Source organism: Notolabrus celidotus, chromosome 12, assembly GCF_009762535.1.
Source record: "Notolabrus celidotus isolate fNotCel1 chromosome 12, fNotCel1.pri, whole genome shotgun sequence".
Taxonomy (NCBI): domain Eukaryota; kingdom Metazoa; phylum Chordata; class Actinopteri; order Labriformes; family Labridae; genus Notolabrus; species Notolabrus celidotus.
In genome coordinates this window covers 7,049,934-7,070,257 of record NC_048283.1, presented here as the reverse complement: position 1 = coordinate 7,070,257, position 20,324 = coordinate 7,049,934, and the positions used below count along the sequence as shown (strand labels likewise).

Sequence of the window (20,324 nt, the reverse complement as noted above, 5' to 3'; positions counted from 1 at the left end):
GAGCACAGGGGCTGCTACTATAATATAAATTGTATTCCAAAGAGATAACTGCGGTTTGTGATTATGTCAGTAGGGGGCAGTATCACCTTATGCCTGCCTAAATTGCCTTGAGCAACGCTGCGCATGCGCGACATCTGTAATGTTTACAACTGATTGTAGCTGCAAGGTGAGTCCATTCAAAACGTCCCAATGAACCACTCAACATGTGTGTATTATTAAAAACGGAATGGTTTATTGTAGATTAGAGCTGTTCAGGGTGGAGACTGTCAGATTGTCTCATTTGACTCACATGTGGGGTGTTTACATTCAAAGTTAACAACAGGTTGAGCTTTTAGCTAGTTTAGTAAATTACCTGCAGCAAATCAGCAGGTGTGTTTGTTACTGGGAGTCAAAAAGAAGGTGTCTCTATTTATATAGATTTAACTGGACTGTCATGGACATCACTGATTGGACTCTCTCATAGGTACACCTGTTCCAGCTAAAGCATTTTATTACTATAACACTATCATAGAGCCAGGGCGTCCTTTATGATGTTTATTATACACAGTTTGTCCTATGTGCTTGCAAGAGTCATACTATAAACAATGACTTTACAGTCAGAACTCCATCAAGTCCTTTTGATGTTGTGTTATCACACCTCAAAGCTGTTTATTAAATAAATATGTATTTCATACCCATCGCAGGTGTTGTCCTGCCACGGCCTCAGATGCTGCCTGCTGTCCTCCGCTGTGCCCAGCCTTTCTCTTCTACCCCTGCCTTAAGCCGGCCTCTGGCCCACTTCAGACCACACATGGACCCAGACCCAAGCCGGCCTGTTAAGAGAGCAATCAGAGCCAAACTGACCAACATGCGCCGGACCACCTAGAGGTACACAATGAAAGCCACATGCGCGCTGTGCCCCCTGGCTCTGAATCCCCCTTCCATGTCTTGGTTGTCAGTTCCCTGTTTGAGGGTCTACCATCAAGTGCCACCGTCTGGTAAATGAAGCTCTGAAGGAGGAGTGTGCTCATGTACTCGCCATCCAGGCGAAGACACCTGAGCAGTGGGGGAGTAACCCCATCCTGGCTTAGAGCCCACCCTGCATGGGAGGCTCAAGGGGAGATCACACAGTGGAGAAGAAGCCGAAAGGCAATAAGGGGTAAGTTGTCTTACAGCAGGAAACACTTGTTTCCTGTTGAACCTTACAAAGCTGCAATAGACCAATGTTTTGATTTTTGTACATGATCATATGTACATGGGCACATACATTAGCAGCCCTCTACACCAGGGGGTTCCCAAAGTGTGGGTCGGGACCCCCTGGGGGGTCGCAAGACACAAATGGGGGGTCGTGAGATGTCTTCCAGAATGCTTTTTTTCCTTAATGATCAAAAAATAGTACATTTTTCCCATTAAAGCAAAAATTATTCACAAAAATAGTAGCTAAACTTGAAATAAAACCTTGAAGTTAGAAAACGTAATGATTTTTCTGACTTTCATTTTGCTAGATGACTCCTAAATTTAGGGTTAGTGAAAATGTAATCATCAAAAGCATCAGTAGCAGCAGGTTAATTCATAATGGCACAGGAAACACAGCCGCATGCTCATATAGGTAGGCTCATTTTCTGCAGACCAGTTAAATGAAGCCTCATTAAATCACTTTTAGGGACAGTGGGGGTGGCAGGTTATGATAAGGGTAAGGGTTAGGGTTAGGGTTATGATTAGGGTTAGGATTAGGGTAAGGGTTATGATTAGGGTTAGGGTTAGGGTTGTGATTAGGGTTAAGGTTATGACTAGAGTTAGGGTTATGATTAGGGTTATGGTCAGGATTAGGGTTAGGGTTCTGATTAGGGTTAGGGTTAGGGTTAGGGTTGTGATTAGGGTTAGGGTTAAGATTAAGGTTATGATTAGGGTTAGGGTGAAAGTTTTGATTAGGGTTAGGGTTAGGGTTAAGGTTATGATTAGGGTAAGGGTTAGAGTTTGTGATTAGGGTTAGGGTTAAGGTTATGATTAGGGTTGTGATTAGGGTTAGGGTTATGATTAGGGTTATGATTAGGGTTAGGGTGAAGGTTTTGATTAGGGTTAGGGTTAGGGTTAGGGTTAGGGTTGTGATGAGGGTTTAGGGTTATGATTAGGGTTAGGGTTCTGATTAGGGTTAGGGTTGTGATTAGGATTGGGGTTATGATTAGGGTTAGGGTTATGATTAGGGTTAGGGTTAGGGTTGTGATTAGGGTTAAGGTTAGGATTAGGGTTAGGGTTCTGATTAGGGTTAGGGTTAGGGTTAGGATTAGGGTTAGGGTTCTGATTAGGGTTAGGGTTAGGGTTAGGATTAGGGTTAGGGTTCTGATTAGGGTTAGGATTAGGGTTAGGATTAGGGTAAGGGTAAGGGTAAGGGTTAGGGTTGTGATCAGGGTTAGGGTTCTGATTAGGGTTAGGGTTAGGATAAGGGTTAGGGTAAGGGTAAGGGTTAGGGTTGTGATTAGGGTTAGGGTTAGGATTAGAGTTAGTGTTAGGGTTAGTATTAGGGTTAGGGTTCTGATTAGGGTTAGGATTAGGGTTGGGATTAGGGTTAGGGTTATGATTAAGGTTATGGTTAGGGTTAGGGTTAGAGGTTAGGGTTAGGGTTAGGATTAGGGTTAGGGTTAGGATTAGGGTTAGGGTTAGGGTTAGGATTAGGGTTAGGGTTAGGGTTAGGGTTAGGATTAGGGTTAGGGTTAGGGTTAGGATTAGGGTTAGGGTTAGGGGTTAGGGTTAGGGTTAGGGTTAGGATTAGGGTTAGGGGTTAGGGTTAGGGTTAGGGTTATGATTAGGGTTAGGGTTATGATTAAGGTTAGGGTTAGAGTTAGGGTTAGAAGCAAACTCAAACAGAACCAGAACCAAACCTAAGCAAACAGAACCAGAACCAAACTCAAGCAAACAGAACCAGAACCAAACTCAAGCAAACTGAACCAGAAACAACCAGAACCAACCAGAACCAAACAGAACCGGAACCGAACAGAATCAGAACAGAACCAGAACAGAACTAAAGCAAACAGAACCAGAACCAACCAGAACCAAACAGAACCAGAACCGAACTGAACCAGAACCGAACCAGAACTGAACCAGAACCGAACCAGAACCGAACCAGAACCGAACCAGATCCGAACCAAAACCGAACCAGAACTGAACCAGAACCGAACCAGATCTGAACCAAAACCGAACTGAAGCAAACAGAACCAGAACCAACTCGAGCAAACAGAAACAGAACCAAATTCAAGCAAACAGAACCAGAACCAACCCAAGCAAACAGAACCAGAACCAACTATAGCAAACAGAAACAAGACCAAGTCAAGTAAACGGAACCAGAACCAAACTCAAGCAAACTGAACCAGAACCAGAACCAAACTCAAGCAAACAGAACCAGAACCAGAACCAAACTTAAGCAAACAGAACCAGAACCAGAACCAAACTTAAGCAAACAGAACCAGAACCAGATCCAAACTCAAGCAAACTTTATTAATGTCCTCAGTACGGGTTGGCATTGAGAAAAATCAGATGCCTCAGCTTGGATGGGCTGATCCAATTTCTGCTCTCAGTGAATATTTGCCCTGTCTTGGAGAAGACTCTCTCAGTAGGAACAGATGAAGCCACGATACACAGTCTCCCCTCCATCACCTGTATCCTATATCCTCACATGTGATTGGCCGCATGGCCGCCATGCTGACCAATCAAAACAAAGTTCTGCTGTGAGCAGAGCTGGGGCTGACGCAGAGAGCTAAGCAGCAAAAGGAAAAAACTGTGAGCCGGCTCTCTCTCAAAGCATCGGCTCTCAGAGCAGCAGCTTTTGATCATGACACATCACTAATGTGCTTAATCTGTTTTACAATTATGAGGGGGTCCTTGGACAATTTTCTCACCTGTAAGAGGTCCCTGGCTCCAAAAGGTTTGAGAACCCCTGCTCTAAACAGTGTCCAGTATTAACGGTGCAGCTCCAGTGCAGTTTGGATCCGAAATTCAAAGTGGGCTCAGTCCGTGGTTCTGATAACTTTAAGGTGGCCCGATAATTTTTCGCACATAGGCACAGAGCCGGCCCTAACCGACTTGGTGCCCAAGGCAAGATTTGAATTGGTGTCGCTTGTACTATAACTAACTCCAACAACAATCACATCACATATACACTGAAAGACAACTGACATCCAGCTTTATGTTTTACAGGTTTCCTTTGTTTTAAAATAAAAAGGACCTCTAAAAGAACATTAATAAAATGGTAATAACACTGATATTTAGCAGGAAAATAATAATACACTTTCAAAATGCATAATGTAATAGTTGTAGAATTTATTCAGTCATTATAAAACACAATGATTTTCACAGTGCAGATACTTTAAACAAAGCAACAGTAAGGTATTAAGTGTTGACTGAAAAGGCAGAAGCAAAATGCTTATTTAAGCCTAGCCTACATTTTCTATCTAATTAAGCTAACAGCTTCCAAAGTGTAAAGAAACAAACAAAACAAAAACAGGTAAATCAATAACGCATAAAGACTTCAAAAACTGCTTTGCATACCATTATTTTTAAAACCAAAAGTGAATAACAAGCTTTTAAATGTTTACTGGCATCATTCCGCAATTGAATCCAAAATTAAATTAGATAAAACAATATTGTTTTTCCTTTTATCTTCAAATTTTCTTCCTAACTCATTTTGCGGCGCCCCCTATGGATGGCCGGCGCCCCTAGCATTTGCCTATACTGCCTATTCCACGGGCCGGCCCTGCATAGGCCAGGGGTGCATCTCGCTCGGCTGGAAGTGAAGCTTCCACCAAAGCGTCTGCCCCCTGGTGGCTTGCTGCAGTATAGGTCAAAAACTCTGTCTCCCCCATTCATTTGAATGGGAGTGAAGTCAAACTTTAAAAAAATAAATACACATTGTACGAATGTTTCTCACATCCGTATGCTGTGGTGATATTAGGGATGGGTACGATTACTCGAGTACTCGAGTACTCGCCGTTGACCCCAGTATTCGAATAGCATTTTGTTATTCGCGCACCTGGCAAGATAATCATACAGCGTTACATGTGTGACCATGTCCTTCTTGTTTTCGCCTAACTAAATATACTAGGTAGGAAAATAATTAACAGGATATAAACGTTTGACTTCTCCGGCCATGGCTTCAGCTTTGGAACACACTGAGCCAGATTTCAGCAAAAACAACTGTCTTACGGCAGCTACGGCAACTCTTTAGGAACAGGTCATTCAACCGAAAGCGAAAGCACAACAAACACAGAACTGTCTGCGACACCTGCGGCATGTCAGTTATAAAATGTGATGTCTGGAAGTGCTTCGAAAAAACTATGAAGTTAATGAGCAGTGCAAGATATGTGGCATTAAACTTACATACCATAGAAATAGTTATATGTTTAACCACATGTGCTTAAAGCACAAGGAGAAAACAGCGGAGACAGATAACAGGCAGTCTCGCATCACGTCTTTTGCTCGCCCTGTTAGCACAAGTCGTTGTGATGAAACCAGAGCGGAGAAGATTAGCCTGATAATAACCAAAATGGTAACTGGAGATATGCTCCCGTTAAGTTTTGTGGAAGGAGACGGCTTCAAAGAGCTGATCGCGTTAGTCCAGCCGGAGTACAAGCTACCATCACAGAGAACAACAACTACGAGAGTGGAAAAGATGTCTGAAGAAAAGGCAGCAGAACTTACTACAATTCTGGTCTGGTAGGTCCGTGTCCGACGGACTTTTATTTATCTATTTTTGTTTATGGTTAAAAAATAATAATAATTGCGAGTACTCGAGTAATCGTTCATTCGGAAATTTGAGTAATCGATTACAAGGATTACGGTAAATTCCCATCCCTAGGTGATATGTAGTTATTATTTCACTGTTTTGTGTTCAAGGCCTCTTTGTTCTGAAAAGTTTGTTTTCCGTTTCTTATTAGAGGTTAAAAAACTGGGTTTTACTTCCGGGTTTGCTTTGATTGACAGCTGCTGTGGAGGGAAACTCAAGCAACAACTCAGGGTCTATCTCTATCGGCAAACACTGTACAGGGGGTGCATTTTTTTTCTAATGTGACGGTTAAGAAGATATTAAGATAACAAGTTTTTGCCCAAATAAGGACATGACTGACGTGACTCCCGGTCGGGAACGCATAGCTGTTGGCTCGGAGGCTCAAACCCCTCCCCATTACGTCACACTCTGCCTGGTTGAGTTCTGCATTTGCAATATGGCTGCCGCCGCCGACTGGCCTCAAAACAGCTCTTCAGAAACAGATGGATGACGTCACGGATCCTTCGTCCATATTTTATACAGTCTATGGGGAAACTCCATGGGATCTCGTGATGCTATGCTGTAGGGTGGAGCTTGTTACCGTGGCAACACAGAAATGTTCAAATGTAATATCCCATGTGACATCACAGTCTATACACTATGACATCAGTGTTGCTTTGCCTTTGATCTCAGCACAGTCTGTAGTTCTTTCTAATGGAACATGCCATGTACCAGCTGAAGTAAGTTCATAACCAGACTTTGGATCCAACAGAAGAACAATCTTTTCTCCTTTTGATTTCATTTTACTGCAAACATGCCACTACTCTCATCAATCATTACATCTGTGGGTCACTTCATGTCTAATCTGGGACTTCAACGGCCTAACCCAGGAATAACTGAACCCGTTGATTTGGACCATATGGATGAATCACCCCAAGTATTCACAGACTTGTCAGATCCGATAGACGATGATTTCCTTCAAGATCAGGATGCTCCTGGATGTAGAGCCTCGTACTGTGTGAACAGAGACAGTCTACAGGCGGGCACCTCTACGTGCACATGCCCCAAGAGGATTCACTGCTACCCAGGCGGTATTTCACGAGCTCATTCTACGGCCAGACTTGTTTCTTTTTTTTCTGAACCAAAGAGAAAAATTGTAGATGTTTTGTCCTGCACCAGAGCAGCGTTTTTATCCACCAGGACCTACTTCACAGATGAGGGGCAATGCCTGGCACTGATTTTGACTAAATGTAGCCTCTGGACCATTAGTTTACTCTGTGACTGTGTCCCCCCTATTTTTTCATGCACCAAAAGGAAAGTGTCCTCAGCTATGGCCATGGTCGGAAGAAGAAGAGAACCCAAAATCATTATTGCATGTCCCACTTACAACTACACAGAAGAGGAACTTGAGTTGGACCAAGAAGAGAAGGAGAGTAATGAAGAACCACGCGCCTCGATCACTGAAGTACTCCAGTCTTTTGTAAAATATGTTAAAGCTGCTTATGCCAGGTCCAGAAGAAGAATAGCAGCTATGCTCGCCAGGACCTTCCCCAGATCAAGAGTTGCCCCTATTTTATCCAAGGTGCATCCAAGAGTACAAGCTTCTCATGCAAAGATCCGATTTCTAATTCCATAGCTGCAGAATTTTTTAATAGTAGCACATGTACAGTGGAATTTCAGGCCCTTAAACTCCCCTTTAGCGTTTCGGTCAGGTTTACTCCGGGTTCTCCGGTTTCTCCCACATTTTTTATAGGACTTTAAAAAAACAATGAAGTTTGTGAGAAATAAAAGCATAAAAAATGTAATCGCATGTAATCTTGTATTTTGTCTTAGTGCATTTAGAATAATTAATTCGCCTCTCTCTCTGTCTGTCTCTGTCTCTTTCAATTCAATTCAATTTGTTTTATTGGCATGAACAAAGACATGTTGCCAAAGCACATAATATGCATACACATATATACATTACGTATTATATACAAACTGGAAAAAATGTCCCTCCAAAAACAAGAAAAAAAAACTTATTTCAAGGTACTTTTACCTTGAATTAAAGCTCCTGTGAGGAACTTTCTGTTTGTGTTGACTTTGGTGCCCCCTGTGGACTAAGTGATCTTGCTTATTTTATCCTGTACATGTGTAAATTATATTATCTCCTTCTGCTTTCAACTAACAGTCAAATATTTCACTCATTAAGAATATTTACTGCAAATAAAGTTTTTTTTCTTGACGTGCTGTCAATCACCCCGTCTGACACCTACCCTCTCACAGCGATTTCAGGCTTTAAAATAACAAAACAGAAATGATCAATACCTTTCTAACAGTCTTGTTTGCTTTTGTAGGTCATAAAGAGGCATCAATGTTAATTTCAGTCCGTTTCATTCTTAAAATAAGACGTAGAAAACTGTGATCTTAAATAAGCAGGGAAAACTTATTTTAAGCAATATTTTACCAGTATTTTAAAGCATAGTGTCTCAGAATAAGCAGGGAATGCTAACAATTAGTATTTTTTCACTCAAAAAAGATTTTTGCATTAATACATTTCATGACAACTTCTTCATTTGAGATATATTCACCTTAATTTGATTGAGAAATGTGCTATCCAGACTACACTCGTTTTTAGTACCAGGCTGTAAACATGTTTATTTCTGCTGTAAAGCTCGGCTTTTTTGAGTTGGTGTGTATGTGGTTTCCTGTACTTCCGGAGCCAGCCTCAAGTGGACACTCGAGAAACTGTAGTTTTTAAAACTTCCGCATAGGCTTTAATTCTCTCGGCCGGAGGTTGCTGCTTGGTAGAAATGGGAATATTGAGCGATATCCAGTACTCAGATTCTAGACTGAAACGAGGAGGAGGTATGTACGAGAACTGTTTGTTCCTCTCCCTCCCTTTTCATCCCAAACACTAACACACTAATGGCGCACTGAACCCACTTCTCCTGGGTTTGAGTACAACCAGTTTGCTTTTTCACATAAGTAAAACTTATTCAATCAGATTTTAAAGTAATGCAGAATATTTTAGCCAGCTTCTTTCTTTTTTAGTCCTACTCTGCTTTGGAAGTGATCACCTCAGCTTAATGCATTCATTTGGCACATTTCGTGCAAAGATGCAGCATAAATTTTAAGTATCGCAAAAATTGAAGCAATGACAGAAAAAAATTGTATTCTGTTTTCCAAAATTAAAAGTAGAGTAGAGAACACTATAACTTTATTCTCCTCCAGGGGCAATTCACTTTGCAGACAGTAGTCCATACAACACACCCACAAGATCCACACATTGTCCCCACAATGTGTGGATCCTATGCTATGTGTAGTCAAAACCTTAAAAAAATGTAGAAATCAATGAATAAAAATCTGCACAGCATGAATAATATTAACATTTAACTTCTGTCTCCGGCTGTCACATTACTCCAAATGACTGATAAAAAGCTGATTCAGAAAAATCTTGAGTTAATTAATGTATTTTTTTTTTAAGTTAAGTCAAATAAACTGAGGGCAATCTGAAAGGTGGCAAATATGTGACAAAAAGAACTGATCAGATACGTTGATGTTGATTTCATGTTGGACTTTTTTTTTACATGATATCAATAAGATTTTCAGTTTTTAATCACATCATTTGACTCATTTGTCTTTGTTGACAAGGGGAGGACGTGTGTTTTTGAAGCTCAGACTTTAAGTTAAATAAAATCTGTAAATTCAAATATAGTTGTTAAACACCGTGGACAGCAAAGGTAAAGCTTTCTGCTCAGGAGACTCAGGTCTTTTGGTGTGGAGGGGGCTCTTCTGAAGTCCTTCTTTGACTCTGCGGTGGCATCAGCCATTTTCTTTGGAGTGGTCAGCTGGGGAAGTAGCATCTCTGCTGCTGACAGGAAGAAGCTGAACAGACTGGTGAAGAAGGCCAGCTCTGTCCTTGGCTGCCCACTGGACCCTGTGGAGGTGGTGGCTGACAGGCGGATGATAGCAAAGCTATCTTCTCTGATGGACAACATGCCACACCCCCTCCAGGAGACCATAACAACACTAAGTAGCTCGTTCAGTGACAGACTTCTTCACCCGTGGTCAGAGCCGTGGGAAGTGGCTTTAAGTTGGGGGTGCAATTTTTTTTCTTTTTGCATTTGCGATACGTATGCAACTGATAGGCTATAGCACACATACATTTTATTTTTATTTATCTGGTTTGAATACAAGCTTTCAAGAGAACTTTTCATTATAAATTCACATCAATAACGAATATAATACAGCCATACCCCGTTGTACAGCAAAGAGCATAAAAGCCAAAAAAGGCCCAAAAGGCTGTAGCGCGCATTGTACAGAAATTATCCAAATACATTCACTTTTTTATCACGCACACACACAGGGCCCAGGCATTGGGTCATTTTAAAATTAAAAATTATTTAAAATTGCTATAATTATTTCTCAGATCTTCCTCAGGCATTACATTTTCAGAAAATGATACAATGAAAATAATTACAAAAATCTGTTTTATTGTGTTAATTAATGTAGTCATTCAATTTATTTATGCATCCAGAAAAGATTGTGTGATGCCTTTTCCAACAGGGCATATATATATATATATATATATTTATATATATATATATATATATATATATATATATATATATATATATATATTAATTTTTTTGCACTGTCTACTTTGTTACTGTGACACTTGAATTTTCCTATTGTGGGACGAGTAAAGGACTATCTTATCTTATCTTCCTCACAGCTCATACAGGAGGGGAGGTACTTCTGGGAAGAGGTAGTTTCTCTCCCTCCCTCTGCTGTAAACTGCGCAGTAGAAGTACAGTCGTTTGGATTCAGCTCTTAGTCTGACAGAAACTAACAGGTAAGTGTTTTATTTGCTTAATACAGTAACATAATGTGAGTTTAGCCAGTTTTTTATTATATTATAGTTACTCCTACTTCTATATTGATACGATTTATGTCATCATATTGCGTGCCCTTGACGTTTCTAATAAGTATACGAAGTGTGGACACACGGAGAGAAAGATAGACATCTTGTAAATGTATTAGGAAAGGGAGTGTGTGTTGTATAAATGACATATATGTGTTTTCGCTGACTGGGTGTTTCGGCTATACTGGTGACCGTGTATAATGGCGACTGTAAACCGGATACGTATGATGAGGTCGCATTTACTGTAGATGTTGAAAACTGAAAGAGGAGTGTTCGGAGCATTTCCATTACATGAATCCACAAGTAAGTATCTCATGAACATATTTCTATAATACAATTTATAAAATGAACAAAGAGACAGTGTAGTCACCGAGAGTCGTCAGTTAGCAGGGTATCAAGTCGAACCGAAACACCTGTAGGTCTCTGCGGAAGTAAACAGGCTAGTGTTACAATGTTACAATGTCATTTAGCAGACGCGTTTATCCAAAGCGACGTACATACGAGAACAAGAACAACACAAGCAACAAAGTGCTTCAAGTCAATTTGGGTGCAGGTACTGCCAAGCAGTGTAAAGGCAATGCACAAAAGTAAGCAAGGATATATATATATATATATATATATATATATATATATATATATATATATATATATATATACACAGAGCTGAACACAGATTCCCAGAGTAGAGCAGGACAGTGCGAGTCAACTGTAGCTGGAAGACATGATCTGCCACTGGGGACAACAGTGGAGAACAGTCTAGCTAAGTGCATAGTGCTTCCTAAAGAGCCGGGTCTTTAGCTGTCTTTTGAAGGTAGAGAGGGACTCTGCAGATCGAATGGAGTTGGCCAATTCATTCCACCATTTAGGGGCAACAGAAGAGAAGAGTCGAGCTAGTGATTTTGAGGCCTCATGTGCTAGAAGCACTAGTACTACTCTTGTTTTTAAAACAATGATATTAGAGCAATAAGATTGAAAATACCATTTGTGTATTTGTCAGAATAGTGTTGCTGGCTGTTACTGTGTGAACATTTCTTGTGTCTCACTGTATTTAAGATTAAAAATGGAGTTAAGATATGCTGATGTACTATGGCATCTAAAGCACCATCCATGTGCGTATAACAGCTGCACTGCAAGTCCACAAATAAGTCAAATACAATATCCTCAAGTTTACATGACACGTTTACTTAAAAAACATCCAGCACATCTGAATAAGCAAAGTTTCCTCAACATTACAGAATCTTTTCCCTCAAATTAGTATTTTGACCAGTCACAGCAAGACTTCCAAATAACTGTCCTAAACTATGATCTTAAACTAAGCCTTACTGACTGACTGTGATACATTTTAATGGTTCTAGGCTTATTTATATGTGAGGTTGATAACATTTCACAGCCTATGTCAAAGTAGTTCTATTTGGCTTCTTATTTTATTCCAGTTGTATGTGTGTGCGCAGTTTAAAGCTGGTTAGCAGGAAGTCAGTGTTTGATGATAGGGTGTGGATAATAAAGTCGTGGCGTAGTTGGATTTAATGAAACAAATATGACCCAAATAATAACAACAGGGTTGTCATTACAGAAGTTAACCTTGCACCCTTTCGTATAATTGGACTTAGGGTTGCAAAATGCCGTGAATTTTCAAAGTTGGAAACTTTCCATGGGAATTAACAGGAATGAACCAGGAATTTACTAAATCGAAGGTTACCTCTTAGAGATGTTGAGATTCAAAAAGTGTTCATTTTAAAACAAAAACGTCAGCCATAAACTGACTCTGCCATGTTCTCTCTTGTCTCTTTCAATCTACAGGAGCAGACAGGATGTCGGTGACCATGACCAAGGCCGATGGGGTCACTGTGCTCACTTTGACCTCTGACCCCCAAAGTGCTGTCCCTCCAATTTGCCAAATCCTGAAAAGCCTTTGCTACAGCCCCGTGTGCTGCTCTGTGTCTCAGCACCTGAAGAAAATCCAGGGAGCTTCTCAGTCAGCACTGGGGGTGAGTTAGCAGCGTATGTGTTTCAAGTTGCTTAAAGAAAATTCAGATTTAGAATTTGAATGAACTACACTTCATTTTTTTATAAACTTATTCTACTTATCCCTCTTGGCTCTGGTTTACACTTCTCTCTGTCAGAAGCAGCAGGTTGTTGGGTAACAATCTCTTAAAGATACAGTACCAGTCAAAAGTTTGGACACACCTTCTCATTCAATAAATAAAGAAATAATATGTCTCTCAACTCAACTTAACTCAACTTTATTTAAAAAGTACTTTAAAACAACCACAGCCGGAACAAAGTGCTGTACATAAATAGACAAACAACGCAGGTATTAAAACAATATGCCTCTGCCTTAATCTGGATTACAACAGTAGTCAAATATGGCTATCCATTGTGTACTAACCCTACCTCTGAACAACACAACTGATGGTCTCAAACACATTAAGAAGGCAAGTCATTCTACAAATGAACTCTTGACAAGGCTCATGTTAATTAGAAACCATTCCAGGAGACCACTTCATGAAGCAGACTGAGAGAATACCAAGATTGTGCAAAGCTGTCATGAAGGACAAAGGGGCTACTTTACAGAATCTAAAATATAAAACATTCTGTTTTTTTAACACTTTTTTGTGAATTAAATAATTCCATATATAGTTGTGATGCCTCCAGTATTAATCTACAGTGTTTAAAATAATGAAAATAAATAAAAAATGTTAAATGAGAAGGTGTTTCCAAACGTTTGACTAATGTAGTAGTGTATCTGCTGTAGTTCTTTAAGTCATGTTCCATTTATTCAGGAAAGCGACACTTAGAAATAACTTACAGTATGCTCTACACAGTGTTGTTATTTAGTTTACTGAAACATTGACACCTGGTAACACACTCACACTGAACGGTTGTTTGTTGTTCATATTGTGTTTCACTTTCCACAGGCACTGCAAATCATGATTGGTTTGCTGAACATTGGCCTCGGAGCGATCCTCACTAGCAGCGGTGCTGGCTCTTGGTGGCAAATGGATTCCTCTTTGTTTCCATTTTGGATTGGAGGACTGGTAAGCAAACTAATGTTGTGTCTGTTTCCTAAACAACTTTTTTAACAACAAAACAGAATTTATTATTTTTTTAAGTTATATTTTTGGTCATTTTTGACTATATTTGATGGAATAGCTGAAGAGAGATGGGAAATGTGGGGAGTAGAGAGTTGGGGAAGAAATGCAGCAAATGGTCGAGGCTGGGAGTCGAACCTGCTACAGGGATTATAGCCTCTGTATATCAGGCTCGCTTAAACCACTGGGCCAATGGTGCCCCAATAAAACTGAATTTTACTCAAAAATGATACAGCCCTATTAAACCAAACAAAGGGACACTGTTTAAAATGCAAATCATGTCATGGTTGCAAACATAGACTGTATAGAATATGGACGTAGTATCCATGACGTCACCTATCTGTTCCTGAGCGCTGTTTTGAAGCCAGTCGACGGAGGCAGCCATATTGGAAATGCGGAACTAAACCAGGCAGAGTGTGACATAAAGGGGAGGAGTTTGAGCCTCCTAGCCAATAGGTGTGTGTTCCCGACTTGGAGTCAAGTCAGTCATGTCCTCATTTGGGCAAAAACTCGTAATCTTAATATCTTCTGAACCATCATGTTAGAAAAAAATTCAGCCCCTGTACAGTGTGTGCCGATAGAGAGATTAGCTAGGGCCTAGACATTTTTTGGAACCAGGCTGTAAACCTGTTTATTAATGCTGCAAAGATCATCTTCTTTTTATTGGGGTCTACAGTATGTGGTTTCCGGTGTTTCTGCAGCCAGCCTCAAGCGGATTTTGGATGAATTGCAGTTTATAACACTTTCGCATGGGCTTCATAGCATGAGACCGGAGGTTGCCGCTTGTTTGCAAATAATTTAAACTCAATATTTAACTGAAAAGTGCAAGACAACATATCGATTCCTGAAACCAAAATGTTTTAATGTTTAATGGAATAATAAATGCTCTGAGGGCCCCAAGACAATGGACACAAAGTAAAGATTTCTGGCCTTGTCTCTTTTTTTACAGAGATTTCTTTGAATCTTTTGAAATTATGTTCTGAAGATGATTAAACTTTTACGCCAGAGACTCAGCCTCTCTGAGATGCCCTTTTTATACTCAGTCATGTTACTAACCTGTTGCTAGTTCACCGAGTTAGTTGACAGATGATCCTTAAGGTGTTTTTTGTTACGTTACACATCTTTTACAGTGTTTCTTTTGTCCCTGTCTCATTTATCTTTTATATAAAAAACAACATTTTCTGTTTATACATTTGATATGTTGTCTTTGCACTTTTTTCAACTAAATGTAGGCTTTAAATGATTTGCAAACATTTAACATCTGTCTTTATCAACACCCCACGTGTTTAGCAAAGCTAGAATAAAGACTGATTTGACTTTTATTGGGACTGTTTTGACCATTTTAAGGAGTATCAGCTGATGGCTTTCTCAAACAGTACCACACCTGTTTGCAGGGTAATAGTCTGCGTGGCAGCATGTTGACATTAACATTAAGTCTAACACACCAGAGAAAAACAAACACTGCGCAGGCTTTTTCCAGTCCTTTCTCTGACCTCCAAGCTATGTTGCAAAGGTCAGAGAATATCCGATCAGATTTCTTTTCATGATCTAACAGATTCCTGTATTAACGCTCCATGTTGCAAGTAGTTTTAGACTGGTTATGAAACAGTCTCAGTTCAGTAGTGGTGCCTCTGTATGACATACAAAAGCAAAACATGAGCACAAGCAAGAGGACTGCTTTGTGTTTGTATTTCCCTAGTGCCATCATCTTGACATAATGACATGCACTAGTCATTACATTTCTTCCCTTTGTAACAGAGATAAAAAAGACCATTTTTAACCGCCTGTGAGATCATCAGTTTAGATTGGTAGCTATGCTGACATGCCAACATGCTTCATCTAGATTAAAATAATCTTTCATATACACCACAGTTTGATAAGTTCTACTTTATCACAATTTTGCATCTGTAGGCAGAGAGAGTTCCTGGTTTCTGTGGTTTTACACACATGACAGCGTGGTTTGAACCACATACGCTGGTCCTACTGTTTTGAAGCCAATCATCAGTGGGTGCCATATTGTAAATGCTGAACTCAACCTAACTTCGTCCAAGCTAGTTTGGCCTTTAGCCTTTTCGCTAACAGCTACAGGGTGTCCGCCTGTCAATCAAGTCAGCCAGAATATATTTCTCATTATGTAGGATCATTTTCTGCCTTGTAATTTGGAAGAACTTACCTGAATTTAATTATATCTGTTTGAAACGGTTTCAAATGTTAAATGTTTGAATATTAAGGGACAGTTTATAGTACTGTGCCAACTGTGACAATTTGGCTGTCATCTGTTTTAATTGTGTGAAGAGATACAATTGTGTTAAAGTAATAATTTCTTATTTCATGCCTAAAATCAGAAATTATTTCTTTGAAAAAGCAGTTTTATACTTGTGAGTGTTGATGAGACAGCTTTGTAACAGTTGATATTCTAGTTTCAAGCATGTATTACTCAATACAGGTCATAAAATCTCAGTAACAAGCTGTGATATCTTACTGAGATAATTTAGGACCAAAACACTCAAAACACGTGAAACAGTAACATAAAAACTGCTTAGTGAGAAAAACTATCTGATCAAGCAAAAAATAAGCAAATTTCACCCTTATCTGAGATATTCAATCTAACTTAGATTTCAGTTTTTTCAGTGTATCATTGTGATTTTTAAAACTACTACTCACTAATCCAAATGACTGATATCAAATCTGAGCATTTCTCTGTCTTCTCTCTAGTTCATATTCTTCGGTGCCATGAGCATTTTGTCCGAGAAGTGTCCAAGTCCATGTCTGGTGAGTCATTCAGCTTTATAACATCCTCCTGTTATCTTCACTTTTATTTCTCTTTGTTTTTTTGTACTTTATACATTTGTTGTCAAATATTCCTAGACAGCAGGGCCAGAAACTTCTGAGAGGAGCCGAGAATACTGAGACTTTTAAAAGTAAATTAAAGGCCCGTCTATTTAGTCTGGCTTTTATGTAGCCTATTTAAAATTATTTTAATGTCATTTTATATTTATTTAAATATTCAATTATTTTATTTATTTTTTTAACTCTTCAATTTTTGTTATCTAATTACAATTTTGTATTGCTATTTTAGTGCTTTTATTTATCTTAGACCTTTATCTTTACCTTGTTTATTTTCATAACTAGTCATGTTTAATCTTTTATTTACTTATTTCTTAATTGTTTCCCTATTTTGTTTATTTATAAATATTTTTATTGCAATTGTTGTCCATTGGTCTCTACTTCTACATCCATTTCTGCTTTATGTTTAGTCATGACATATTAGATTTCATTTATTTTGAATCTCTTTAAAACACTTTAAATTGCATTTGATTTTTATGGAAGGTGCTCTATAAATAAAGCCTGATTGATTGATTAAATCATTGATTGATATAATTATTTTTTTTTTAGGTCATCCTCAATGTGATTCTGAGTGTGTCAGGAGTTGCTTTTGCCATCGCAGCCATCGTACTCTACAGCATCAACATTGCACACATATATATGTGGTGGGAGTGTGAACAAAGTTATTACGATGGTGGCTATGATTATGATGATTTTGGTAACCGTCACCGTCGCACTACACCACCTCCATCTTCTGAGCAGATACGCATGAAGGAGAAATGCCTGGAGGCCCAAAACCTGGCGCTGGTATGTGCAGAAAAATAACATCTAAGAAATGAAAACAAAGGGGGAAAAAAATGTTTTCATTCTTTTGTCTCCAAAAGTTACTGTCAGAGATTATCATCTACATATTTATAAGATTATTATGTAGAAACTCTCAAAATAAAACAAAAGGGTTACTGCAGAAACAGCTGATTAATAAAAAACATGTCAGAACTTTTGATGATTGAATTATGTATCAATAAAAGGAGAGATAGATAGAAAGAGTTTTTTATTGGCTTTTAATGGCTTTGTCCTGAGGATGGACAGTGGATAGAGTAGGATTTTGAGAGGAGAGAGTGGAGGATGACATTCAGCTAGGAGCGTGGGGCCAGATTTGAACTACAATATATCCTTGATACATCCTCTGAGGTAAACTGATGCTACAGAAGGGAAATAATTATTCTAAGTTTTTCATTCTTTGAATACAAGGAGCCTTCGCTCAAGTTGTTTTGCAGATTGAATTTGAGAAGTCTGGTGCTCTGATAAGGAGAATAAACACTCAGTGAAGAAACCCTTTCCATTACGCCCTCTACTCATACGTTCTGTAACCTACCACATGGCTTCTCATGTTCCCCACAGTCTGAAACATGTGGGATAGATAGGCAACAAGGCAGCACATCACTGGGGTCATCAAGTGGGCCCCTCCCTCCACTGATGTCTCATTAACTTAGGCCCACAACACCTTAAAGAGGCTTAACTGTGAGCTAAGGCATATCAGTGCCACCCCGTCTCCATGCCAGCTCCCACCGCCCATCATATGTTCCATGAGCAGAACATCCTAACAAGGAAGGTAGAGCCAGGACAAGAAGCCTGTTTGGGTTAGAGCTCATCCCCGCCAGGTTAGGCTTGAGGAAGGAAAGTTAGGAGGAATGAAGAGTTGTCATAGAGAAGAGAATTTATAGAGATGTTAGAGGGAAGAACGGGAAGGCAGGGCCAGGACAGAATGAAATGAGAGTGAATTAGAAATGCAAAATAAAAGTCATTTAATGGGAATGGATCAAGAAAGAACAGATTTTTATTGATGTAAACAGAACAGGAAAACAGATTTGTTTGGCCTCTGCCTTTGTTGATAGGGCAGCTGAAGAGAGAGAGGAAATGTAGGGTAAAGAGGGAGGGGAGTACATGCTGCAAATGATCGCAGGTTTAAGTTAGCAGTCTCTGTATAAGGGGCCCAACCCAGCTCTATCAACTTAGCTAAACCAGGGCCAGAGAAAAACTGTTTAAAGATTTCAAAGGTGACACTGTTTCTCTCCTGTCCCTCCAGATGCTTCTGAGGAGCATCAATGCTGTGCTGATTGTCCTGTCAGTCATGGCGCTCTGCATCACCCTCAGCTCTGCTATCTTGGGGATCAAGGCTTTGAGACGCAGGGAGAAGGGAGAGAACAAGGTAGAGTCTCCAAATGATATCACACTGTTTCACCTGTTTTTTTTTAAAGCTAACTGAACATAAATGCTCAGTTTTTCTTTTCACAGCATGAGATGTCTGTAAATGTTTTGTGGGCGCTGACTTTGATTGTTGATGTGAATTTGGCCTCTTAGCTCCATCCCAGTCAGAACCCCCAATAAAGATTCTGAAGTCAGCTGACACAGAAAGTCAGGGTATGAATGAATCTCAACTGGTCTGATAGTGCATGACTTGTAAAGGAATAGTTCTACCTTTTGGAAAGAAGTGCTATTTAGTGGAGTTTGATACCTGTGACGGCAGCCAGGTTTGCTGTCTTCCACTAGTGTCGAGTTTTAATAATGGTGACAAGCTAATCGCCTGCTGGCTACAGGTTATATTTAGCACACAGACATGAGAGTGGAATTATTATTGTCATGCATCTGTAATAATAAAAATATTACTTTTATTTTTATAGCACTTTTCAATACAAGTAATAAAGTGCTTCACTAAAAACAGTAAAACAGACAATAAAAGCAGAGAGGTAAAACATAAAAAAATTAGAATAAATTCACAAAATGAAATCTTTACTCTGAAGGTGTGTCTGTGTATACACTGTGTGAATATAACGCCTAATTCCCTAATTTACATTTTGTCTTTTAGAGCAATGGTGACCCAGAACTCTACAAACCACTGCTGGAGGAGGTGACCAGTAACCCTGCAGCATAAATCAAAATCTCCGCTTTGCACTATCAGTCACCAGGAGCTGTTCTCCTCGGCATATTCTGTATGCATTTAAACAACTGACTGTATTTACTGCTGGGTCTATGAATTACTCCATTCCAGTTGGTATGATCGCTTTTCAAATTTGAGCTCTTTTTCTTAAAGTGGCTTAAGAATCATTTGCACTTATACTTCAGAGCACTTTTCTAATAATACACAATAATCATATGATGCTTTACATTCTGATCTGTTCTATGGTGTCTCTGTTCAGTATGCTTTTCTATCGAGTGTTGTGATTATAGGTCAATATTTTTGTAGCTAAAGGGAAGTCAATGCATGATTTAGGGACGCAGGCTGCTTGACTAATTTGGATAATTTTTTTTTACAACATTTAGCAATGTTAAAAAAAATAATAAAGTGGTTGAAAGCAATGTGTTTCATGGAGTCTGTGAATCTGATGTGTACTTTCTATGACACCTTAGAGAAGGAGTGAGAAATTGAACCACTTTAAGTAATGTATTTTTTCTCCATTTTGCCCCCAAAACTACAACAATTCATTGTTGTGTATGGTTTGTTGATCATGGTTTAGGGTAGGTTAGTGTTTGTATATTTTTTGTGGTGTTTTTTTACAATATGGTTTATTGTGGGGTCAGTTAATTAGGTTATTTACAGGTCATGTGTTAGGGGCGGGGATATTCAGTTCATTTAGGCCACCTGTTTTCTTTTGTTTGGAGGTAGAGAGAGGGGGTGAGGATGTGAAAAAACTAGCAAAAGGGGCACAAGGGAAGAACATATCAGTCCAAATACCTCTTGGGACAGGAGAAGGGAAAGCAGCAATTA

At 39.4% G+C, this 20,324-nt stretch overlaps 1 protein-coding gene across 1 annotated transcript; it reads left to right on the top strand.

Moving 5' to 3' along the window:
* Positions 1 to 118: 118 nt before the first annotated feature.
* On the top strand, positions 119 to 19,915 carry LOC117822592 (transmembrane protein 176B-like). Its single transcript, XM_034697412.1, has 9 exons — positions 119 to 166; positions 684 to 1,138; positions 10,452 to 10,571; positions 12,441 to 12,628; positions 13,559 to 13,678; positions 16,448 to 16,504; positions 17,129 to 17,365; positions 18,645 to 18,767; positions 19,425 to 19,915. Exons 4-9 carry the CDS (start codon positions 12,452 to 12,454, stop codon positions 19,488 to 19,490), a joined length of 780 nt encoding a protein of 259 aa, XP_034553303.1. The 5' UTR covers positions 119 to 166; positions 684 to 1,138; positions 10,452 to 10,571; positions 12,441 to 12,451; the 3' UTR covers positions 19,491 to 19,915.
* Positions 19,916 to 20,324: the final 409 nt, after the last annotated feature.

Excerpts from the sequence above, each read along its gene's own strand:
- LOC117822592 (XM_034697412.1), top strand. The coding sequence starts at position 12,452 with ATGTCGGTGACCATGACCAAGGCCGATGGGGTCACTGTGCTCACTTTG. Across the intron at positions 12,629-13,558 it reads CTTCTCAGTCAGCACTGGGG|GCACTGCAAATCATGATTGG; the intron begins GTGAGTTAGCAG and ends CACTTTCCACAG. Across the intron at positions 18,768-19,424 it reads GGGAGAAGGGAGAGAACAAG|AGCAATGGTGACCCAGAACT; the intron begins GTAGAGTCTCCA and ends TTTGTCTTTTAG.